The sequence below is a fragment of the Crocodylus porosus genome, unplaced genomic scaffold (assembly GCF_001723895.1).
Source record: "Crocodylus porosus isolate Cpor-Errol unplaced genomic scaffold, CroPor_comp1, whole genome shotgun sequence".
NCBI classification, from domain to species: domain Eukaryota; kingdom Metazoa; phylum Chordata; order Crocodylia; family Crocodylidae; genus Crocodylus; species Crocodylus porosus.
The window spans coordinates 21686972-21713046 of NW_017728907.1; the positions used below are offsets into that span (position 1 = coordinate 21686972).

Here is a 26075-nt window from a genome sequence, read left to right on the forward strand (position 1 = left end):
ATGTCTTTATCCTGGCTGTCATGAGAAAACTGACTGAAAAGGCATCCCTAGGAGACAGTTTCCCATTGCTACTCTGTTGAACTACTTAGGCTTCCATAATTATATAATAGGGAATTATATAATCAAGGAAGTAGACCTCTGTGTCTTGTCTCATATGTTTGTGGCACTGGTTGGTTTCAACATTAGACTTGTGGGATCAGAACTCCAGATTCTAAGCCCATTGGGAATGCATTAAGCATAACAGGACACAGATGATCTTATCCAGCTCCCATTATTGTGATGAAAATATTGTTATCCACTTCAATAGGAAATAAATTTGACCTCAGATTGCCAATGCTGGCAGGTCGCAAGTTTTGATAAAAGTCTGAGTTTTCCTCATTGACACCACAGAATCTCCCATAGTCCAAAAGAGAAGAAATGGCAAACTCTCTCTCAGGGATGCCTTTGCAGTCAGCTTTCTAAAGATCAGTGTCATTAAGGCAGGTTGTTTTTCAGGGGAAACATTTTTAAGAAATTGGATGTATATTCACTAGAACTCCTGGCAAAGATATGATGCCACAACCTGAATCACAGTATAAGATGTGACATCATCATCTTGTTAAAGGGACAATTCCCAGCTCTAAATTCTGTACTGGTTACTTAAAGAGTACAAAATCTCATTGGTGAAACTTGTGGCAAACCAAAGTGTTCCCAACCACTCCTTTTTCTTCCATCACTTAGAGAGTTTTCTTTCTAGGCTTGCCTCTGAGACTAATCCCACCAGAAGGCATATGACTACCAACCTCTCGAGGGGCTTGCACATCAATAAATTCTTCAAAGATCCTGTGAGCCTTTGATGCCAGTTTGGTTGCTGATCGGGTCTTTTTAAACTCTTCACAGGCCAGCCAGAACTCCAGGTTCTCCTCGCTGAACTCTGTCTTTAGGAATGCGCGGAATGCAGCCACCCCATCTGTGAGGGGGAAACATTGGATTTATGCATGAAAGGAGAAGGAAAACAGGAAACAACTTCAGGCAGGTCCAGGTAAATCCTCGCAGATACTTCATATTCATCCATTCACCCATTTGTGACTAAGTCAACATTTTTCAAAATACACCATTTGTAGTCTTGTCTCCTGGGTTTCTCTTTACTTATTTCCACACAGGAAGGACCCTGGATATTCTAACTGTAATGACTACAATAAACAGGAAAAGGAAGAAATGCTGAGTGATAACTGCCTCTCTGGGTAGGTGATCAAAATGCTCTTAGCTATTTTCAGTGCTCACCATTTGGGGGATTTCAGTAACATTCCAGGCCAGCTGAGGTCACATGTTGTAAACCTAGTAGAATTTATTAGGAAATGTGAGTGTCCTAATTTCTATGCCTTGGTGTGGCAGAGCACAGGTTGTGCCTGCCACTTTAAGGGGTCTGAGCAGGTGGCAAACAGCCTGCAGGTGAGAGCAGACCCAATCAGGCGGTCACATGTTAGGCAAGAGGCTGCCTGATTGGTGGAGAGGCTGGGTGCCTGGGTATAAGGCTAGGCCCCAAGAGCAGGGCTGGCAGTTGCTGCAGGGGCCAAAGGAACAATATCACCCAGCCAGAGATCTGCTGCTCCCAGAACAGCTTGGAGATTCAGGATAGGAACTATGGGGATGGAGGAAGTTCCTGGTCCTGGGGCATGACCTAAAACTACATCCTGCTAGGGAGGATGGTGTGGTGGGGCTGCTTGTGGTGGGGTAGTCCTCAGGAAATGTCACACCTGTGCCTCCCCAGTGAAAGGCGAGAATGGGGCAGTGGAAATCCTCAGCCTCAGCTGCCTTGCAGGGGACCCGGTGGAGGGGAAAGGCTAGGGGAGTGCACCCTGACAGAAAAGCACAGGGCCAAGGCGCACTGAGTAGGGCCTGAGGCAGGGTCCAGGCTAATTGAACAGGCCTGAGACAAGGCCCAAGGGGCATTAGGCCCAGCAGCCAGTGAAAGGCAGGGTATTGAGGCCCCAGCAAAGGACATGCAAAGAAGGCCCAGTATGGCGGGTGTGGCAGCGGAGCTTGATTGGCTGCTGCAGCAGCTGGGCTGAGGCTCCCAGATGATGACCCAGAAGCACATCAGGCACATCTGGGATGCCAGTTCCAGGTCAAACCCAGCTAAGCGAATGGGGCCTTGCAGCCTCCAGGTCAAACCCAGCTAAGCGAATGGGGCCTTGCAGCCTCCAGGTCAAACCCAGCTAATAAGGACCCACTGGGCCCAGTGGGAGGAGCGCAATGCGGAGGTGGAGTTTAAAGGACACAGTGTGCAGGAGGACCAAAAGTGGCTGCAGTGGTTCCATGGCAGCCACACTCCAGAGGGACAGCCCCTGCAGGGGCAAATGGTGGAAACTGTAGCAACAAGCAGCTCTCATTGGAGCTGGCTCAGAGGAGCTATGTCAAGTACCAAAGGGCAGGAAATTGGACCTTGGCAACCATGACAGCCAGAGACAATCCAGGAAAATCTGCAGGCAGCACAGTATAGCTGTGAGTACTGGGGCTGGGCACAGGGGAAGGAGAGCTAACTTTCCTAGCCTCAGTATGTGGACAGTGTTGTGATATGGACTTTTTAACTCCCAAGCTGGGGAGATGTACCTGTGTGGAGGATTTTGTATACTTTTGCATCAGTGCCAGGAAGACACTGTTGCAAACTGTGATTGGACATTGTTTACCTGTGTTGTCATCTGGGAGGCACCAGGTGGATGTGTAGGAGAGGCAGAGCCCCGAAATGCGGGACCTATGACATCTGTGTGAAGGCTGTATGAGGACAAAGAAGATTGGCCTCTCTTCCTTTTTATAACACCAAACACACGGCAGGTGTGGCTTTCATAGGTTGGGTGAGTGGAGAGAGTAGGGAGCACTTCCTGCAACTATACATTGCATACATACTCATATATAAGTGTGCCCACACTTGTCTGGCCTGTTATGAGTTTGCCTTAGGACCTGGTCTTACAATATCAAGGGCTCCTTAACAAATCCTCATATTTTCTTGTCTTTGTTTTCTCCCCCATCCTATGCACACAAGAGAAAACACTCACTTTGCTGCATAAGTTTCACATACAGCTCCAGTGCTGGTGAGCACCTCTTCTATTTTGATCTACTTTAACCCCTTGCTGCGCCCTGCTTCTGCACTAGATGCCAGACTTGAGCTGGCAAGGAGACTGAGAAGCACTTATTGAAACCCTGTGAGCACTGCAACCACTGTGGTTTGTGCCCCCCAGCGCATACCCTCTATGTTTCAGTACAGAATGTCTTGGGCTGTGCTGCTGGTTTGGAGCCTGACCTCAATCACCTATCCTTCTTGACAGGCACAATGTGGCTGTTTCTATAAAATGTGTCTTTTTCCACTCCATGTTCCTGATCTTATTCCTCACTCTTTGGGACAGGGAATCTCAGCCTTGTTAACTGCAGTCAGAGGGGGAGCTACTTTTGTAGCCCTGGCAATATCCAGCCCCAACAAGAACTGCAACATTTAGGTATGGGCCTACTAAGTACCTTGGGAAGGCTGCAGGACAAGAACATCCCAACAATTCATTAGGCTGAGTAGAAACCGCTGGGCACATCTCCTGGGGCAGCAGTATACTGACTAGAAAGGACAGAGCTTGGCTGCATATAAGCCCACTCTCTGAGCTGGGATGGGCAGTCCAGGCCTGCAGGCTGCAGCAGAAGGAGCTGGGAGGCAGAGCTGGCTGCCAGGGGGAAGGAGGGACTGGGGGAATCGAGGCTACTCCTTATGAAGGTGACAATGGTTAAGGCCTTGAGGGGACTGAGCTTGACTTAGAACCAAAAAGTTAATCCTTTATGTGTTGGTTGTCTTTTCTTTATTTCAATTTATGATGGGAGGACTGGATTGTGGTTGTACAGGAGGTCGGAAGGTCATGGAGCAGGGTGCCAGGGGTACTCTCTGCTTGTGAGGCCAGCTTTGATCAGAGACATGTAAGGCTGGGGCTTAGGAACCCAGGGAGCCTATACACATGCACCGAGGCTGCTCCCACACACTGCTAATTACCATGCTTCAGCAGACATCAGCTCATTTGATGAGCTTTAGTTAAAGCACCCACACTGCCATTTTTCAGCATGGGGATGCTGATATATGTGATGCACCAGGCACTTTAATTAGAGCACTTTTAGAGCCACTCTAATTAAAGCACCACCACCCCACTCCCAGGGCACATGTATAAATGCCCCAAGAGTCCAGGGTAGTGGATCTGGGCTGAGGATGCTCATCCAGACAAAAAGGGGCAAAGGCCAAGAAGGCTGAAACCCGGACAGTGGTTTGGGGCTTGAGGGGCCCAGTGTCTCTTTGGGACCAAAAGATCCCATACAAAGGGGGAAATGAATCATCTGTGAGGCACTGCCATAACTATGGGGGTGGCTGGAAGTCATGATTCTAGCCACTAAGACAAATAAGACCCTCTTAAAGAGGGAGTACACCTATGTACAAAGAAGTAAAAGGCACACAACAGGACACTTTACATTGTATAATGTGACTTGTATACAGGGATTACAGAGCTGCAGCACTGGAGAACAGCAGGGTGGGGGGTTGGCATGCTGAGAAAGATGTACCTGAAAGAGATGATGGCCCTTCCTTGAGCCTGTAATGCAGGGCATGTCAGAGATCTCACTAGCCCTCTTTCTCACCCCAATCTCATTATTTTCCCTCATTTCAATTATATCCTTTTCTCTTTCTTTTTTCACTTTCCCTCTCTCTCTCTGTTCCTCTGCTCCTTGCTTGCTTCCTTGCTTCCTTCCTTCCTCTGTCTCTCTTCTTTTTTTCTCATGGCTATAGGAAGAAGAGACCTCCCCTGATGCCACTGGCCAAGAAGCCCTTTGCTGCCAGGGGCACATACTACTTGCATGCATTCTTCATCCATAAGAATCTAATACTTGCCCTTTTCCCAAAGACTTCTGTAACCCCCATGTGCCAGGTCTCTATACATGGAAAAAGCCCTTCTCTTAGGTCAGATATCTGGAGTTATTTGTAATTATCTGGAGACCTGCAGGTCATTGGACCTGATGTAAGAGGGAATATGAGGACAAAAGTGAATCGTCTGTGGGTGGGGTTGTTCAGATCCTAGGGCTGACTGGCTCCCTCTCCCTTTGTCCTTCGGTCTCTGGCTGATCACCAGTATTTCCAGTGTGGGCAGTAGCAGTTATGTCTCAGAAAATGAACATGAGATTACTGAGTGCTATTAAACAGGTGCTGCACAGTGAGGTTGCACAGCAGTTTATGATGGGAAATGAAGCAGTATGTTGTATCTAAGTGAAAATGTGGGGTGAATTTATGTATGTGGGATGCCACTACCTGAGTTAGCTTGCATGTTTATTGTAACACCTTCCCACTCATAAACTGAATCTTGAGAGGGTTCATTACAAAAGGTCAGAATTTTTGCTTCAAAGTTCATCTCATCTGAATGAACAGCCTGTCTCAACACAAGGCTCCAGCACTGTCAGATTCAGTACTGGCTTGAAGAAAAGAGCATCATCTACAGCAGTGGTCTCCAAATTTTTTTGATTGCTCACCCCTATCAGTAAAAAATTTTTGAACACACCCCCTCAATATATGTATATTTATATTTGCGCACCCCATCAGTAAAAAATTTTTGAGCACACCCCCCCAATATATATATATATTTATATAAATATACATCTAAATAGAAGTTCTAATATTTTCTTCCCGCACCCCAATGGATCGTCTTGCACACCCCCTGCTGTGCACGCACCCTACTTTGGAGACCACTGATCTACAGGGTCATCTACTGAAATATCAACTTGAGAGACTTGGAACAGCTAGGAAGTCCAATACATAAAACATATCATACAGATAAAGTGCAGAAATGAAGAGCAGGATTAGGAGCCTTCAGGTATGGCAGCATGGGCTATCCACAGAGTAAAGTGGCAACCTTGTCCAAAATCGTGGTCCTTCAGGAAGTACTTATTAGGGACAATGGCCTTTAGGATAGGTCTCATATACTTAGTCAGACATTTGACTCAAAAAAGGAGCTGTGAGTGTAGAGATCCTTGAAAACCAAATGAGGAAACAGTCACCATAGAGCAGACAGGATAAAGACAGTGCATAGAATTCCTCGACTCAGGGGAGAGAGTCAGAGCCCGTAAGAAGAATGGACCAAGGAGGAATCTGCAAGTCTGTGACAGCTGAGCAATGGCAGGCTAGTCACACTCTTTTACTCTTCCCTTGTGAATATGAGCCAGATCACAGATACATTACTGGTTTTACTCACTTCTTACTCAGCCATAATGCCTGCTGGCTTCAGTGAAGATTTAGCCTGAATGAGGACTTCAAGATTTGTCCCTTTCTGTACCCCCAAAATAGCAGTAAAGTATACTGCAGAATGAAGGAACGGATTGTGCTATAACATAATCTTTTGCCAAGATCTTCCTGGGGCAGGATGATTCCCTTGCTGCTCCGAAATCAGGGTTGTGTCTTAAAGGCATAAGTTAGCTCTGTAGGCTTTAGGTAACAATCATATATAGTACTAAAACACAGCTCATCAACAATTTCATTTATTCATCCATGCAACTCACCTTTGAATTAGGTTGGTATTATTGTCCCTGTCAATGACTTTCCCAGGGTCGATGACAAAGCTATGATTAGAACTGATTGTGTTCTTGACCTCACCTCTGAGTTTCTTCCCCTAAATCACAGAGAGTAGATTGACTATTGCAATAAGGAAAGGGCTTTGCCGGCCAGAACATGATGGCTGTCAACCAAGGCCAGCCTCATCAGCTTAAAAAAGATCTAAAGCTAACAGCTTAAATCATAGACCAGGAATCTAGCCATGCAGGAAAGGGAAAGCTATTAATGATTATTGTTTAATGCTGTAAATGTGATTGGCACTTTGTGTAGGGAATGATCCCTGTGGTAAATGGAGGAATTGCTCAGCAATAGGAGAAACCATGGATCCTGGGACAAAGGAGACAAGGCTAGGATTCTCTGGCAGCATGTTGGCTGCACAGGCAATGATGAATAAGAGGTGGGGGAGGATGACCTTCTCTGACCTTAGATGAATTCTGTGGAAAGCACAGAATATGGATGTGCTATTCTGGCTTGAAAATAACCAGAAAGGAGCATGGGCTCCTATCCCACGATTTTGTGATAATAATGGCAAAAGGTAGGAAGAAAACACAAGAAATTGTACACTGTGAAGAAAGTGGGGGGAAATCTTCACAAAACTAAAATGAAAATTTCACGTGAAGATCTTTACATGTCTGACTCTGAGCTGAAAACAAATTCAGGGTTTAAGGACACACTGTCCTGCTGGATGAATGACAAGCCATGTGTCCATTCCTGGGAGGGTTGCAGAACAAGATATGCCACTACTTGCATTTCTTCTAGCATCCTGTCAAAAGGAATTTCCATCTGGCAGACTAGACCATGTCTCCTGGGCATGGGATACCAAGGGAGGCTTACTGTTCTGTCACTTATTGCACATACACTCTCCAGACCAGACTGAACTCCAATCTCACAGAAGTCATCATTAATCCTCATGAGCATGAACTGAGAAAAGATGCCAATATATAGCATATTAGAGTCACTTCTCCTGTCTGTTTAATGCACAAGGAAACACAAAGCACAGAATGTAGGATGCCCTTCCTGTGCTTTCACATCCCCAGTTTTTTTCCACTACTATATGCACTTAGAAAATGAAAGGTCTACATTATTGTTGGTGGAGCAACATGCCCTGCCCTGTCTCTGGCAAATAAAGAGTGAATAGCAGTCTACGCTCAAAAAGGTGCTCCTGGGAGGGAAAATAAGACTCTTTCTAGGCTCTTGCTGCTCCTTGGCTGTGCTGTGAGCTTAGGGACAGAAACCCCGAGCCAGGGGAATCCATTTGCATTATGGTTTGAGGTTTCCTGTGACCAAGAAGTAAAGCTACTGTTTCAACAGGGGATCTCTTTATAGTGATATTTAATCACATTTTGATTTAAGAAATACTTCCCCATTCTGGTCTACCCTCCTCATGTAGCTCTGCAAGTATAACAAGACTTGGCAACCATTTGAGGGGGGATTTAATAGCAGCCTTCAACTACCTGAAAGGTGGTTCCAGAAAAGATGGAGCTTGACGGCTTTCGTTGGTAACAGATGACAGAACAAGGAGCAATGCTCTCAAGTTGCAGCAAGGGAAGTTTAGGTTAGATATTAGAAAGGAGGGTAGGAGGGTAATAAAACACTGGAGCAAGTTACCCAGAGAGGTTGTGGACTCTGTATCCTTGGAGGTTTTCAAAACCCAGCTGGACAAAGCCTTGGCTGCGTTGTTCTAGTTGAGGATGGTCCTGCTTTGAGCAGGGGGTTGGACTAGATGACCTCCTCAGGTCCCTTCCAACCCTCATTTTCTATGATTCTATCATTTGTCATTTAGTTCCTGAGCACATTTTATGGTCTAGCACATGCCGTAACTGTGGAAATTGTGGAGGCAGAAGAAGCCCAAAGCCTCATTCCAGATTCAATTTTGACCCAGGCAGGTGAAAACTGTCTGTATCACAAGTGAGTTAAACCATGGGAGTCTTTAATCAGTTTGTAATCCACATAGGAATTTCTATTCCAAAACAGACTCATGGATCACCTAGTGAAATGATGGTCTGTGGCAGATGCATCAAGTGAAGTGTTATACCTGCATAACACTATAAACCACAGGGGAATATTCTCCCTGAGCCTAGCTGGTGATTAGCTCATGCACTGAAGCATAAATTGAAAATTACACTAGACTGTTTACCTGGACAGTTATAAGGAAATTAGGGTGACATGATTCTCTCCTTTTTCAGGTGTCAGCTGATAAGGTTTCCTGGGGTTGGTCATATAGAAACACTTAAGTAGTCACAAGGTTCCTTTACCTGTCAAATGTTAGTGCTAGTTATGTTGATGTGTGCTTCTTAATAGGAAAAAAACCTGCAGATAACTGATTTTTTGTCTGCTTCCACAATGAATCTTTGGAACTTCTGTTGCCTTTCTGATGCAGGTGTGCACAAATGAAAATATCTGCAACTTGCAAAAGATAATTCCTGTCACCCAAAGGTCACCACACCAAATAAATACCACTCTAGTTTACACTGGAATGATGATGTTCCAATGGAATTACTTTATATCCAAACATCAATGTAACTGAGAATAGACTTTGACTCTCAGACTGGCAATTTTGGAGGATTCAGGTACAAAAATATAATCATGGAATATGTCTTTAGAAAGTGGTTTATTAGATTACTTATGTCATTAATCACTGTGTAATTTCTACAGTGATTGCTATTAGAAACCAGCACTTGTCATCAAAGTTGTCATGATTACTTCCTAGTTTAGATAAAGGGAAAAACTAGTATCTGTGAAACCACACTGGAACCTGTTAATAAATGTTGACACTTGTGGTGACTATTATTCTAAGATTTTGTTTATTTTTATTCTAAGGTTTGGTTTATCATTCATATCTGCCAACTGAAAGAGGAAACAACTTGTATAATTCCAGTGCCTGACACCTTAGTTTCATAGTTTTTGTAATTGAAATTTCCCTTCAGATAATTGTACCACTTAGCTTTCTTCACATCCTAATATGGGAATCTGGAAGAACAACTGCAGCTGGTCATTTTTTAATTGACATTTTATATTTTGACCAAAATACCATATAAAAATAAAATATTTCCTACCAATCATTTCTTGCTCACTGAGTTATTGTTGTTGAAATATTATAGCACCTTTTTTATTCTCAGGTCTTAAAGCAGTTAATAACTGTCAATTAATTCCTTCACAAAATGTTTCAAAGAAAGACAGCAAAATTATATTTTATTAAAACAAAATTCTGCACTGGTTATACAATCTGTCTAAACAAATAATCCAGCCTTTCCCCCCTTGCCATGTAATCCTTCATCACCCATTTTCACTTCTATACTGCCCACACAACTTCACTGTGCTCCCTTGTTTTATTCCGTTATGGAAATGTGCTACTGAATGTATATTGCTGATTTTACTATTTTGCTTATAACTTCCCCAAATTATGTGTTGTTGGGGTAGAATATAGAATAATATTTTTCTGAACAGAATTAGAATGATTGATCTGTTGAGTGGTATGAAAGTGGGTTGATTACATGCTTTTTAAGGCTTGTATACATAAAACTTTAATATTTGTATTCTCAGCCATAAATTATGTTCTGTGGCAACTAAAATAGCATCAGTTTCTTTCTGGTGAGGAATGCTGTAGGCTGGGTTGTTCAAAGGCACTTAAGGGATTTAAATGCCCATTGGATTGCCCATTAAAAGGAAATGGACTTGGCAGCTAGATCCCCAGGTGACTTTGAAAATTTCAGCTGCAATCTGCATTAGGGTTGTAGCATCATTGCAGAGGAATGAGATTATCCAATTTATTCTTTATTGTTCTTTTTCAAATGTTAAGGAAAAATGTAAATGGGCACATCTACACAAGATGCTTACTTCACGGTAGGCTAATTAGGTGTGCAGTAAATGTCTCAGCATCTACATGTGCACCCCTATTAGGCTGGAGTAAACTAGTTTACTCTGCAGCAGAATAGTGCTTGTTAATACAAGTACTGTCTTGCTACAGAGTAAAAATCTCCACATCAGCGCATGTGTAGATGCTGCCCTGGCTGGCTGGGGCATGAGGGTACTTCATTGTGGAGGCTACCTGCTGGCTAGCCCCATGCTGAAGAACACTGGCTAGCCCCACATCGACCCTCAGGACATGCCAGCTGGGACTGCTCCATCCTGGCTCAGTGTGCTGTAATTCTGGGCACACATACTGTGATCCTGGAGTAATTAGTTCCAGAGCTTATTGCTCTGGATGTAATTGCTGCACATTAATAGGCACATGTAGATGTACCCAGTGTCAGCTAGTGTCATTCCAGTGGGGAGTTACTGAATGATAATAGACTGTATAGCTGGGGGAGTGTGGGGGCAGGATTCTTATTCTCTCCAGAGTCCTTTAGTCCTCCACTGATTCTTCTTCATACTGCTGGCCCAGCAGGGCCTGTGCTCTTGGGGATTCTGTGTACTTGCACTGTGACTGAGGGGAGAAGATGAAGAAAGTGGGTTCAGAAGACAAGGAAGGTGCTGCAGGAGCATTTCCCTAACATAGGGAGGAAGTTTAGCCACCAGGGCCAGATATAGATATTATGTTTTTATTGGCATAAGTGGTCAGATACCAATCTATACCAGTAATAGAATGGAAATTCGGCACACATAGCCAGTTTAAAAATGGTGGAACCCTGTCTAAGATTTGCCCCCTGCCCCCAAGAACAAATGTGTGTTCTGTTCAGAGAACCTGATGTTACTCCTTAGCAATAAGGGTGCATAGTCAGCCTGGTACAGCTGGAATGCTGGACACCCAGTGCACCTAGATTCAGGCAGAATGTCAAGGGAGGAGTGCACACTTCTCACCTCTGAAGTAGCAACAAGTAGCAGTGCTGAGTGTCCCATGCCAGTCTGGCTGTCTCAACTCACTACCGGCAAAATAATTTATGTAAACCTCTGCTCAGTGGTCAGAAGCCCAATCTAGTGCTCTCTTAAGAGCAGGGGTGGGCAAAATATAGCCCACAGGAAAGATCCAACCTGCTAGGCCATTCTATCTGGCCTGTGGGGCCCCTAAAAAATTTAGAAAATTAATATTCATCTGCTCCTGGCTGCCTGTCAAAGATGACAGGAGACAGGGGCAGTAGGACCCAAAGGGAGCCAGCAGGACTCAGTGGCAAGGCCAGCCCAGTCCCGCCCCAATCCGCCCCCAGGCCCCTTCTACCCTTCCCCTCAACTGGAAGCCTCTGCTTGCTGCAGCTTTCACTGCTTCCCTACATACCCACTGGCTGCTCCAGCAGCACGTGGCCCCTGGCTCCATCACTGAACTGCAGGAGCACAGGGCCCACGCCAGTACCCCAGGGCCAGGAACAGGAGAGTGTGTGTGTGTGTCTGTGTGTGTTTGTGTGCATGTGTGTGTGTGTGTGTGTGCGCGCACATGCAGTGAGGGAGGGAGAGATAGTGTGTGTGTACATGCGCACGCGTAGTAAGGGAGGGAGTGTGGGGGAGACGGTTTGTGTGTGTGCATGCACGTGTGTGTGTGCACGTGTGTACGCATGCACAGTGAGGGAGGGAAAGCATGTGTGTTTATAGGGCGAGTCCCACACACGCACCTCACCATACCATACATATACACGCCCCTTGCCCTGCCATACATGCAGGCCCCCAGCCACCCTCCCTCACACATTCCAGCCACCCTGCCCCCCCAGACACAGCCCCCCACAAACCTCATCTCCACCCATACCTCACATATCCACACACCAACAGCCCCCCACAAACCTATACCCACCCCTCCATGCCCCCCACCCTCCCTCTCCACAATATACAAGAGTAAGACTTAATTTAAGCTATTGTGAAATCACCTCTATGTACACTACACAAACACATGTAAATATTTTTTGAAATCAAATGAATGATGTTGTATATTTTTTATTTTTAGATTACTGTATTCTGGGTTTTGCTATTTTTCTGGTTATGAGATGACAAACCCCTTGACTGCTTGCCTAAACTCGGTAAGTGGCCCTCCGCCTGAAATAACTGCCCTCCCCTGCTTAACAGTATGTATAAAACCAGAATTTGACCCTATATGAATTACCCCAGGTCACCTAGTAAATCAATATAGGATCAGGATTAAAAACCAAGGGATTTTTTTCCTAGTCTGTCCTCTACTTTCACTGGACAATACCCCTTCCAGCAAGCTACTGTGACTACTCCAGATACCTTAGCTAAAGATGATTATGGTAACTTATTATGGAGGGCTATTGCCCATGCACTCTGATCATTTAAAATATACTCTGTCCATATTCCATCCTCAGCAAACATTTATGAAAAAGTATATATTCGGACAGAGCATGGTCTCTACTCACATTTATGCGACAGAAGTATATCAAAGGAATCTGCCCATCTTGTAGCTTCCTCTGTTGATAGTCTTCTAAAAAAATTGAAAGAAGGAAGTAATAACCATTCATTATTTATGCAAAGAGCCTTACTACAAACTGTTGAGGAACTTGCCTGGAAAGCTGCTAGACTTGAAAAAAGTTTTATTAGACCATGACTTTGGATTAGCCAAAGTAAAGAGTCTGTCCCAAGAGTTATAGAAGCCCTAGCACATGTTGATACAGGAGCCTATGGTAATGGTTAACTGTAATGTCCAGGTACCCAGCTAACTGCATTCAACTGAGCTGCCTGCTGTGGACTTTAATCACAAGACTTAGAACATCAATTAAATGCTTCTTCTACCGTAGGTCAAAATAAGGCCATAGAGTGAAGTTGCTCTGATCATCTCACAACAGGGCTGACCACTCAGAATTATATTTGTAATTATAACAGGTCAAATTCCATCCTCAGATATATGCACACAGTTTTCTCTTACATCAGTCAGGTTGGACTGCATATCCTGTCTGAGGAGAGAATCTGCTCCAGGATATGTATGATCCAGGTATTGTCTAAGAAACTTGCTGCTTTTTCAAGGTCTTAGGTTTCCTTCCTATCTTTCTGGCTGTGGGATTGGGACTCAAAGCCTAAGAAACACAGTAAAAGAAGGGAAATAAAAAGTAGAAAGGGTAAGCAGGAAAGGCACATTTATACTTACTTCAAAGCCCTGTTGGGCTTGTCGGGAAGAATAGCTGTGAAATCATTGCATGAGTCTGATTTGTGAGATAGGCAGCCCAAGCGAGTCCTCATCCCTCTGTTCCTGCAGTCAACATGGGGGAGTAGGGTGTGGATGGGGGAGAACCAGAGAAGATGACAGTTAGAAATCTAGCTAGAAATATGTAATGTAAGATCTCAGTGGCTCTATATCTAATGAGATCTCCATGTAGGGACTCTGAGGATATAGCCTTTCTGAGAGTAGCTGGGATGAGATTTTTGTTTGGGCAGATAGAACTGAAATATCCATCCCACTTTAAGCCCTTGCTCAGAAGGTAGTCTGCTGGTAAGAGTGGTGAACTGAATTGAAAAGCCACAGGCTTGGAATGGTTCCCTGTGAAGCTCTGTGCTAAAGGATAGAAGGGGAAACTGTAAAAGCATGTCAAAAATCAGTCCCAGTACAAGAATGGCACAAATATCATGACCACTCACATGTAGGGAGGCAGAAAGGATGAGAAATTGGCTCTATGTGTCATCTTATAATACACAGTCATAACAGCCTACTGGGATTTTGGACTCTGTAGACTCTGTGGGCTCAGGCTGACCAGGGCTAGTTACCACAATAAATACATATTTATCCATGCAGGGAATCACTTTATCTTGTCTTCTTCTAAGACATGTTCAGCTCTCCACACACCCATCACATCCCCACCAATCCAGTGTTTAAGAGACACACACACAACATTGTAGCAATTGCGTAACAATTTGACTGGGAGGTAGCAGGCACCAGGTCATCAGAAAGAAAGCTAAAAGCAGGCATAGAACATACAGATGCATCGTTCTATACTGGCACATTCTATATTGTTCTACATGGTGTTTAAAGGAACAAGAAATACATCATTCATTATCTCTTATCTAGCACAAAGACTGGAGGATTCTCCCTACAGCAAATGAGACCATCTTCTTCAGGTGATGAGAAGAGGAAAATTCAGTCATCTAGCCCACACTCTTCTGGTATTGAACCCCGTCCTTAACTAGAAGGACCCTCTTCACAGATTCACAGAAGTTTCTCTTAACTCTACTGCAAACAGATGGACAATGGTTTTTGTGACTGCAGAGGGGAGCAAAAAATGTTTCTGTTCCGTATAGAATTTCTTTGCAGAACACTTTAACATTAGTCCATGACCCAATTTTCATCATGCCCAGTTTTTTCCTTTCTTTTTTCTCCCTCAGATAGTTTACATTATAGCACATTTTCATATAATTTTAGAGCAGATTAAATGTTAACTGAATGCAATAAGTAAATCTCCCTGATGCATCGTGAACATCTTGGAGAATTTCACTATTGCAAAATATCAAAATCTTTAATAATAGGAATTATAATTGCACCAAACTATGGACCTATGACCAAAGGATGGTAAACACTGATGCAGAAACATTACATACAAAAGGGCATGCTCTTCTATAACTATATGCATGATTCTGGTGCTCTTTGTGTGTATTCTACGACCTTCTTGGTACCTTTTACAGCAGGACTCAGCCCTCCTCAAAAACCTTTGTCCTTCCTGCTCTGACTGGTTGATTGTTCAGCAGAGGTGTGACATGCATTATCTCAACACCACTTAAACTTCTCTGATGTCTAAGATCATCAGGGAATAACAGTACAGTACATGGAAGACAAAGACACTGCAGCAAAAAAGGGGCTTGTCATTGGTGGAACGCTGACCTGACTTCCAAGACTGCACATGGGAGGGAAAATAAAAAAGCAGGATCCAGGGGAGGTGGAGAAGAAAAGGCAGGCAGGAAGAGCTACACTGCATTGAGCTTAAAGTCTTATCAGACAAGGGAGAAGGCAACAAGATAGGAAGGGGTGAAAAATGCATCATTTCTTTTTAGTTACCTCCATGGAATCAGCAAGGCAGCCATGCAGGCATCCGGTTACCAGTTAACCCTGTAATTGTCTGGTTTGTAAGGCAGTCAATGCTGTTTGCAGGAGATAAGACCGCAGGGAGAAAGGATTTACTGTTTCATGTACTGTCACTTAAAATCAAAAAATCCTCTGCAAAAGGAGGGGCAGCTGTTCTCAACCCATTTAATTTTCTTGCCTCCTAAAATGGGGTGTGTTGAATTTTCAATGGAAGCTGTTCAAGAGTCGAAAGTTGATCATAGCAGGCAGTGCTGTCCCTCCTTTAAGCTGCTAAGACCGAGGTTTAAGTCCAACTTCAGGTCTAAGTGAAATAAGCCAGGCAGTCTCAGCTCACCAAGGAGTGGAAGGATTTGACATTATGGTACATGCCATTCAACACCATTGGAAGTCTTTCCTCAATGGGTACAGTTCAGGACTGAACTGGTTAAGAAGACCAAACTACCTCTTGCCCCTGTCATCCCTCCACGTCATGGTTGGTGTTACTGGCACTTCAACTATCCTGTAAATAAAATAATATGAAGACTTCATGCTTCTGTTGATGCTGGTTCTCTATCCATCACAGGCTCAAGCATACGCATAAAAAATACAAGCATAATTTCTGGTATATCCAATCTCAGGGAATCTTGGAGTCTGCCTGCCTGCATATAGCAGGGACAGAAATGCACAATCTGTGAAAGGCTGAGGGGAAGGAGAAAAGGACAAAGAAGGTGGGCAGGGATCTTAGGCTTCAGCACAGCTGCTGCTCATTTCTTTGCCTGCTGAATGAATCTCATTTCACAAAGAAAGCCAAGGGTGTACCAGGCAGGAAACTGGTGGGACTCAGAGTGGGATGGACCTGCACTTAGTTTACCTCCTCATCCCAACAGAGGGGAGGCATCTGACTACCATGCTATCCTCTGACCCTTAAGGGCACTTGTACATGTGATGGGGGTTTAGTCCTTCAGGGTTATAGTCTATGCCCCCTAAATTGAAACAGTGGGTTTTATTTTTCTGTCACTGTATACACATCATTATCCTGGTGGCTGCAGGTGCCCACTGAAAGCAGAAGTGGCAAGGGGCCTGATCCTTTTTTTTTCAGTGGAGCCTGCCCACCTCTCCCACGGTGAGCTGCCAGCAGGCCAAGTGGCCCCTGAGCTGCAGGGGTCCCTCCCTGATCCTTTCCTCTGTGGTGGCAGTGCCCCCTGGGGCCAGCTGGGGGGGCTGCTAGCAGGCCAGGTGCTGCCCCAGCTCAGAGTCATCCAATCCAACTCTTTCCCAAGCCTGCCCAGGCTTCCAGTGCCCCGTGCACTGTCCCTGCTGCCTTCTCCAGCCACCAGCAAAACCCACCTGCCCTCCTGCTGCCTCCCCACACTGCCCCAGAGGCAAGCCAGCCTGTTCCTGGGTGGCCCCAGGTGTCCTGGCGACCACCGGCAGCTGCTGAACGTGGAAGTAACTAGGGGCCTGATCCTTTTTTTTTCCAGCGGAGCCTGCCCACCCCTCCCATGGCTGGGGAGGGAGCTGAAAAATTAATGGCTACAACGTTCCAAGTTACAGCCTTGCAAACTAAACGACATTGAGATGTGGTTTAGTTCGTGATGATGCACACTCATTTAAAAAACCCCAAACTCGTGTACGTGTAAAGTGTGATGCCATTAAGTCACGCAAAGGGAAATTTTCATCACGTGTACATGGTAACATTGACATATGTACAGGCACCCTTATAAGAGACCACTTAGCAGAAGACAAAGGAGTGGAAGAGAAAGGGGACTATCTGTGGAGTGGAGAGGAAAGGGGGCTGCCCATGTTTGGGCCCAAAGAATTTCCACAGCTGCTACTGCCAAATACAGCATCCATTTTAAAACCTGATTACATTAAAAATGCACAAAACCTCATCCCTACTAAACTAATGGAACAAGGATTGTGCTACGTGCCAATGAGTGCATTTGCTTAATCCCTATCCTGACCGTCTGCCTTCCACTGTGTTTCAGCTGAAATCAATCCCTGTAATTCTTAAGCCCCTTTGAATTTCCTCATTAACACAGTCTCATCCATGTTTGATGCCATAACACTTGATTCCCTAGAATCTAGGAGCAAAGATTTCTCTTTCCCACTGCCATACTAGCACTGGCCATTGAAGTTGGAGCTGGACATCTATTGACTCTCCTCTATCACAGATCCACACACTGGATGCTTCTGCCAAGGGACCACTCTGCACTTGTCTTGGGCTTCTGATTTACCATCGTTCTGTCCCCTCTGCACCTTCCCTCTCTGTCCTACACAATGACTTCTCCCACAGTGACCCACACAACTGAGCCCTGGTGAACTTCGCCCAGATCCCAAGGGATTTCTCTTTTCAGTACAATAACCACATGTCCAAGGATGGTGAACATGAGGCTCTGGTGATCTCTCCTTTCCATCCTCCAACTTGCCAATATTTCCCTCTGCTGCAGATGAAGGTAACTGATTAAACCTCAGTATATCCAATCTGTGACCATGTAGAACTGGTTCCTGTAGAAATCTGTGTACAGAGCTCACCCCAACAGTTTCACCACACAAACTACTTCTTTTCTCTCCCAGAGTAGATTGTCAGCATCATCAGATACGTGGGTTGAGGGACCACAAAGAGGACCAAGAGGGGAAATTTGTTGCGACTGTGATGTGCAACTTCAACAAGATGATATTGTGGAATCATCCCAGGATGTTAGTTAAACAAGAATAAAGAAGCCATCGCAAGGGAGAAAACTAACAGCACATAGGTTTAAAATGTGAGATCAGAGATTTCTAAAGAGACTACATCCACCAATATATGCAGAAAGTCAGATGAATTCAGCAAGGAAAAGGCATTCCAGACAGACAGACAAACACAGAGACATATAAGAGATACTCACTGCCTTTGACCTGTCCTCACGGCCTGTGGGTCTTTGCCAATTGAATGATCGGAGAGGCTCTACAGAGAGAATAGAGCAGTCTCTTAAGATGCAATCCCTTGCATGGGATGAAAGTCACACTCAGACACACTCCCCCACCCCACCTTCTTCAAGCAGCAGCACAGCTGAAAGCAGCTCTCTCTGTATCAGATCCAGTAAACACTAAAGCAGCCTAATGCAGCAGGCTGAGGCTTGGCTACACCGCAGAACTGGCTCACACATCTCATTGGTGGGATTTTAGAATAGCCCACCTGATCAGAACATTTTGTTGCATCCCTCATCATCCACCTCCTTGCTAACCTGATCATAAATCCCTTATATTAAAATAGTCTGCTGCTCAACTTATTCTATACATGACAAATGTTCGCAAGAAAAATTCAGATGGGATTCCCCTGTAAACGATCTCTGTTGTTATCAGCCTGATTAAGTTGGAAGAAAGCATCGACCTGCATCATTTTAATAAACTCCTCTGAGGTTTAGGAGAGTTACTGCTCTTAGATCATAGATCATGGAGGTTTTCCACAGATAGCGACTGACAAAGAGGAGATACTGGAGAGTTTAATTAAAGAGCCCAAGTGTCAGCAAGGCCAAATCAAATCTGTTAACAGGGAAAGAAGGCTCCTTATTGGACCTAACATGGTAAACATAGGGAAAAAAATCCACATGACAAGTTACAAATGTGCATTTCCCCTCTGCTCTACTCAGACCTGCTGTTATCTCACTTTCTCTCATGGTTCCTCTCACCTGACTTTCTCTGCTAACCAAAATTCCCTGTCGTCTCGCCCCATAGGATTTCACTTGATATTTCTTTTTTGTCACAGTCCTCACTATTGTTCCAAATCCCCCTCTCCCTCTCTCTCATATGCAGATCAGTGGACTCTTCTATCCCAGACCCTCAGTCCTGAACTGGCAGAAGTGTTAGAATGGCTACAAACAGACATCTCATTTGTCCTGGGATAAACCATTTTATCCCAGAACAAAGTGCAGTTGTTTAGACATCCTTCTCTATTGTCCTAAGGTAAATCCTAAAAAGGTTCACAGGATAAGAAGTACTAACAGTTAAAGAATTATCCCAGGATTGCACCATTGAAACAGTGGCAGAAAAGCTGGTCTGCTTTCAGCCGCTCACTAAACCCTGATCAAAAGTGCAATGTCTGTACATGCTAATCCAGAGATATTTCTGTACCAGGACAAGCAAAGGCACAACTTGTCTAATGTGACCAGGGACAAATGCAACATTTATTCCTAACCATTGAGAGTGCGATTTATAAAAGCACATGAGAACATGTCTACACAACAGTTGGGCAGTGTGATGGAGCACACGTAGGCATATCCAACAAAGTCCACCTAGCACAGATATCAATAGCAGTGAATACATAACAGCATAGATTTTTGTGAAGGCTTCATAAGCTTGCCAGGGGTCCTCAATATGATGCATTCAAGTCACTACCAGCACCAAACTCAAGCCACTACATCTTTGTTGCTAACATCAAGCATGCTAGCTAGATTAAAACTTGGTCATGTGTAACTTTTCATGCTGAATTGTGCCTCTGATTTCAAGACAGACATAACCCAAATAGTTTGAAAATCAATGAGGCGTAGGTGCCTAAGTCACTCTTTACAATTACTTAACAGTTTTCTTTGAGATTGTGATGATCTACTGTTATCCTCCCTCCTCTAATACCAAACACCAGCCCCTTTGAATCCAGATCCTAATTATACCCTCAGGAAAGATACGAAGTTTTCCCCTGGGTTACACAAACATACCATTGCCTTTCTGTCTTACTGCTCCCTCCCTCCATTCTGCCTAGAATTAGTATTGTCCAAAGCCTCACCTGCCCTCTTCCCAAGCAAGGGCTCCTGGAGTTTGTGTTCCTTGCATCAACTTAAAACATGTCTTGATACTACATATCATGACATGGGCAGTGTCCTCAGAAAAGAAACTTATGAGTGATTCAAAAATTATTAAGGATATATGGAGGGTGGGGGAGCATCTTTTAGCATTGTAGTGGCAAATTGTTGGCTCTTCATCTCAGAAGTATTGTTTTATAATGTGGATTTCTCTGGGAAATTACTCAAGTATTCTCATCTGAGTCTACAGAAAGTCCTCGACTTACAACTTTTCAAGTTACAACGAACTGGTAAGCTGGTAAATCTGTTGTGGTGGGGGAGCAGATCAATGCCCCCCCCCCCCTTCCCCCCTAGCAAGGGAGGAATTGGGGCTGGGGCTGGGGCTGAGACAGGGGGCTGCCCAGCCTTGGTTTATTAAAAGCCCAGAATTGAAGAAATGTGATAGCTGATACAGCTTTCTGGCATCAAAGGTTAAAAGTCAGAGTTTGTACGGTATGAATACTCTTGTGTTCATACTGATCTTGTTCAAATTACATAACAATCATCTTGTTCAAATTAAGTAACAATCAACTTCAGCCTTTATCCAAATTCAAAATAATGTCACAGAGTTCAGCTAATTTTTAGCATTCCTTTTTTTCTTTTCTTTTCTTGTTTGAGCTACTGAGGCACTTCTGTTTGAGCTACTGCAATATCAGGAGAAATACTATTTTTGTTATACTCCCATCTAGATCAAAATTGTCTCATACAGAAAATCTTGCAAAAGGCCAGATCTTCTGGGCTTTACAGCATCTGTTCTAGAACAACAGAGATCCCTTCTGGATAGCTTACTTCCAGGATCCAGACATTTAGACTTTGCTTGGATCTGAATTATATCAAATCCCTGAACTATCAATTCTAGATGTCATGAATCTGGGGACTGCCTGTGAATCTTCAATCTGCTTTATATCATAGTAACTCCATTTGTGTCAACAGTTTGAGCAGACTCAAGCCAATCATTTTCCCTTCTGACTTCCAAGATTAGAGTTGTTAATGCATTTATTTCTTGAGGTGAATTTTGGGCCATCCCAGGAGTCTCTGTAGAGACTAATATTTCTCTCCATTACTTTCCTAGATCAGAGTTCAGTTAATCAGGAACAAAATAAATGCACTGTATTGACACATGTGCCATAGCAAATGTAATTAAATTGAAGATAAAAAGAATTACATTTTACAGTGTAATAATTTAGAAAGCTTCTGTGAGGTAGGGGAAGAGGTTTATAGCAAATTCCCTCTAAAGTAGCCCTCATGTTTTTGTTTTTTGCAGCCTTACTACACTAGCTTCTATTTAAAAGCTTTTAATAAAAATGTAATTTAGATATTAGATTTGAATCACGTCCAAAATTTTAAATCTCTTTAAGAAATCTTTTAGCGCAGTTTCCTGATGACCTACTAACTGCAGGCATACAAATCACAAATGTGTGTTTTAGTCCTATGAGGTTATCACAGAGGACAGAAGGACAGAAGGAATCACTAGAGAGGTTAGAAAGCTTAACGAACCTATTCCCTTTACATTTTATCTCTTCTTCACCATCATGCTCCTTCCTTCAGGGCTCTGCAGCGTCTCTAAATTCAAATAGTTCCCTGTCTTCTTTATGCCACTGATATTTTGCTCATAACAAGTTGATTATTGTGTTAATTATTATGATTACGGACATACTTCTGGTTGTTACCCGCCGGACATGGCTTTGAGATGCCCCACTATGTGAAAACTCTTCTACAACAGCTACTTCCACTGGCCCAGATTTGCTTGGATCCAGGCTGTCTTGCAGATAGTCAGTGCTTGTTATGTTGCTTGTCTCTCTCTGGTTAAATGGATTCTCCATCATTCGTCCTTGCACAAAGCAGCAGAGTGGTATTCTGCTCAGAGGGCTCCCCACAAACCCAGAACTATCCCCTGGTCTACACAGCAAAATGAAGGTGCAAACATGTCACTTGGTAGCGCACACATGCAAATTTAATCTAACTAGAATGGATAGCACTAGCTGTAGACATGTGGCAGTGTAGAGTTTTGCACATGCTAGCAACCAGAGTACCACTGCTGTCTGCTAGGATAGGGTTTCTTTGTCTTTTTTTTTTTGTTCCTTTTATTCTGCTTCTCCAGTTTGCTGAGCCCTCTTCACCACCCTTCCTTTTCTCCTTCACCTTTTCTTCCTCTTTTTTAAATCTTTTCTTATCTTTCCTTCCTGACTGTTCTTCTCTCACCCAGACCCTTGCTATTTTCAGCTTCATATCAGTGTCCTGAAACTACCTGAATTGCTCCCCAGGCACTTTACTCAGTATAGGGGGAACATTGGCTGCTGCAGAGATTCCCTAGTGTCTCTTCTGGCATCTCTGTGGCAACCCTCCTGCTGCAGCCGTTCAGTTTACCCAAAAAGCAGTACCTGGGTGGGCTTAGGTCAGGCAAGCACCAGGGCAGCATCCACTACTCTTTAACTTTTCTTCCTAAATTGTGCTGACCTTTTGTCAGCCACAGTTCAGGATTAGGCCCCAAGCGTTGCATTTTTAAAATGTTACCAGTGCCTGATGTGTGATATGAGAAACTCTGCCAGAGATCCCTGCTGAAGAAAAAAGTTTGGGATTATGTGAATGTCACATCCCTGCCACTTGAAATTAGCCCTGCTATGAGCAGCTTAATGGTGAAGTAGAAAGATGTGTAAAGAACCATGAGAATTATCCCCCATGTGACATCTCTACAACAGAGTCAAAAACATGCTTGGAAAACATTCAAGGCTGTGTAGTTTAGAGTTTTCTGAGAGGCTCATGGCTTCTGTTTCTTTGGGACTTCAAAACCTTTTCTTTACTGGCATAAGCAGATTGAAAAGACTGACTTGAAGCCTGCTTCCAGTATGTGGGCAGTCAGAGGAATCTGGGCTATAAAGTTCACTTTGAAACTTAAAGACCATAATTCAATGTTAAAAATAAAATATGGGCTATTAAAAATCATTTCCAAGGGTTTGCCTCCCTGCACTTCAGCACTGGGGGCATGCTTCAATTCTTCCTCTGTGTCAATGATAAAAGTGGCTTCCAAACATGTCTGTCCCTCTTGGGCATCATGCTGTGATAGATGCAGCCAAACAGATTCATTCCACTGTGAGATGGTTTCTTGCCTCAGCCTGTGTGTTCAAGGATCTCTCTCACTGATTCCTCCACGCAGGCAGTATGAAAAACCCTATGGTCCTATGAGTTTATTGCTTGCGTATTTGTCTCTCCCAGTTCTGCCCCAACCCTCTCACTCTCCTCCCCTCCTGGCATTTATATTCTAATCACTCTCTGCATCTTATGCATTGCTCTATGCATGTCCTTTCCCAGCATCTGATAAAGTGAGCTTGGGCTCATGAAAGCTTGTGCTACATATATATCTACTCTGGTTAGTCTATAAGGTGTAAATCTGCGTGGCCTTCTAGTATGAAAAACCAACAGCCAGGCAATCAGGATGGCTCCCAGGTGATATCAGTGTGCAGGCATGGGAATGGAAGCACCAAGATTCCCTTTTAATGTGATTTACTCTGCTTCCAGAAACATTCTCTTAGGTAACCCACCCGGGTGCCATGGCCCCGTGGTATGTGAAGAAATGTATTTGTGTATGTGCACATTGGAGGATGCACTTATGCATTTCAGAGCTGATGATGGTAAATGTAGAGCAGAGACACTGAAAAGATTTAACATCACATGAAGCTGTTCAGTGTAGCCTTGGAGCCCTCCCAACTTTCAGCCTCCCTGTTGCAGCTGATGTCAATACAGCAGTATCTTAAATGCAGTTGGAACAAGTCCCTTCAAAATGGAGCTATTGTTGAGAGTGACAGATCTTATGCAGGAACATGTGAGTTATACAATCCCAAACCCAACTGTTTTCACTGGTAAGATTATTATTTTTCTTAGCATGTTATATAGTGTCTATTCTTAATTACACCCACAGCTGTTTTGAAGCACAGGACACTGAATACATGTGATGCTGTGAGCGCTTTAATTAGAGCGGCTCTCAGAGCTTCTCTAATTAAAGTCCCCCCCCTCCACCTCAGAGCTTGTGTATAGATGCCAAAGACTTACATCCTTTGTGCCCAATCTTACTTCCTGGCTCCCTAAACTGTGACTTGGACCATGAACGCCATGTGCCCCCAGAGGCTGGGGGAGCACAGCGAGCTTCCGCAGGTGGCAGCGTGGTGGTGGCAAGCAGGGAGCTCCTGCAGGCACCGTTGGCAGTGTGGGAAGGGTGGCAAGCAGCGACCTGTGGTCAGCAACCACCCATAGATGCCACCAGCAGTGTTGGCGGCAGCAAATGGTGATCGCAGACCGCTTGCAGATGCTGCTGGCGGTGTCAGCAGCAAAAGCAGGGGGGTGGTGACTGGCAACCACCCACAGGCGCCATTGACAGTGTTGGCGGCACCTTTTTGCAGGGGTTCCACCACCATGCTCGGGGGTGCACATGCACCCACGTGCACCCCCTATGCATCACCAATGATTTGGGCTTTCACATATGATAGTGTTGCAGGAGTAGGAACTGAGAGTGAAGACAGTGCACCCCGCATTCCCATGTCCTGATGTGCCTATTCACAGACAAGTTGCTACTGTATAACAGTGTTTGCCACAGATGTCTGTCAGGAACCAGAAGCCTTGGGGACCCTGAGAGGCAGAGATTGAGAGTCTGTGCTTTTTCCCCAATTACCTTGCTATTGGAAAAACGTTTTGATCCTTTCAGTCCAAAACAAAACTGAAGTACTATAAAGGCCAATGGAAGTGGTGGGGCAGTGAGGTATGCATGGTAAGGTGGAGTTGTTAGCACAAGTGGCCAGAATCAGATCAGTACATAAACATCCTACCCTCGCTGGAATACTTATATCCTTTTTTCTTCTTAATCCTCTAAATTTGAAAAGGGTCAATGCTATAGTGGTTCAAGCAAGGAGGAACATCTCCAGCTCCACAGTATTGTTTTCTAAAAGTTGTGGTATGCCCTGTTCTTACAAAGCAGAAGAACAGACATCCAGCATTGGGAGGCTGACTCCCAGAGAGATCTCAAATATTCGGAGGCGGCGAACTTCCCCCTCTTTATTGAGGAGGACTAACACACTGGCATTAGTCACAACAGCATGAATAAATTGAATGCTGAATATTAAGAAAACCAGCAGACATCCTCCTGTGCAGACATAGGGAATGTCTCTGCTGCAGTCACTGCTGTACTACGCTGTGTGGAGTAGAGACAGCGTAAACCTGGCTTTAAGCTGGCTAGCTTGGATCTCTGTGGCAGTCCAGCCCCAGCAGCATGAAACTCAGCATGGGCTAATTTGCTCTGCTGAGAAGCTGAGTAAATTAGACCATTCTGACTTCGATGCTGCTGTGGCTAGGCTGCCATAGGGATCCAGGCTAGCAAGTCTAAAGCTAGATAAAGTATATGCCGTATTTAGTCAAATATAAGATAACTCACAATAATTAGATACTAGGGCTGTGCGAAGGTTTGGGTGCTGATCTGATTCAAAGGAGAGTTGGCCTGATTCGTCAGCTGAATCTCTGAATCAAATCAGGGGACCAGTTAAAAGGTCTGAATCTATTCAAAGCTCTCCAAACAGATTTGGAAAAGATTTGGAGAGCTTTGGCGATTTGAGCAGTCCTTGCTGGCTGGAGCAGGGAGCTGGATCCGGACTCCATGCTGGTAAGTAGGGCATGGGGGAGGGGAGGCTGGAGGAGGGGGGAGGGGACCATGGGGGAACCCCTGCCAGGCCCCATCCCCTGCCTGCTCCCCCAGCCC

At 44.4% G+C, this 26075-nt stretch overlaps 1 protein-coding gene across 2 annotated transcripts in view; it reads right to left on the minus strand.

The window, feature by feature from the left end:
• RGS8 (regulator of G-protein signaling 8) overlaps positions 1-26075 on the minus strand; it is a 33376-nt gene that overhangs the window by 2299 nt on the left and 5002 nt on the right. Inside the window, exons 2-5 of one of the 2 annotated variants that reach the window (XM_019530958.1) lie at positions 18407-18465; positions 13617-13718; positions 12892-12956; positions 783-949 (exon numbers count right to left, since the gene is read on the minus strand). In XM_019530958.1, coding sequence (XP_019386503.1) covers positions 783-949; positions 12892-12956; positions 13617-13718; positions 18407-18465 — 393 coding nt within the window. Of the gene's footprint in view, positions 1-782; positions 950-12891; positions 12957-13616; positions 13719-15512; positions 15994-18406; positions 18466-26075 lie in introns of those variants that run through there. The other variant, XM_019530959.1, reaches the window with a different exon arrangement.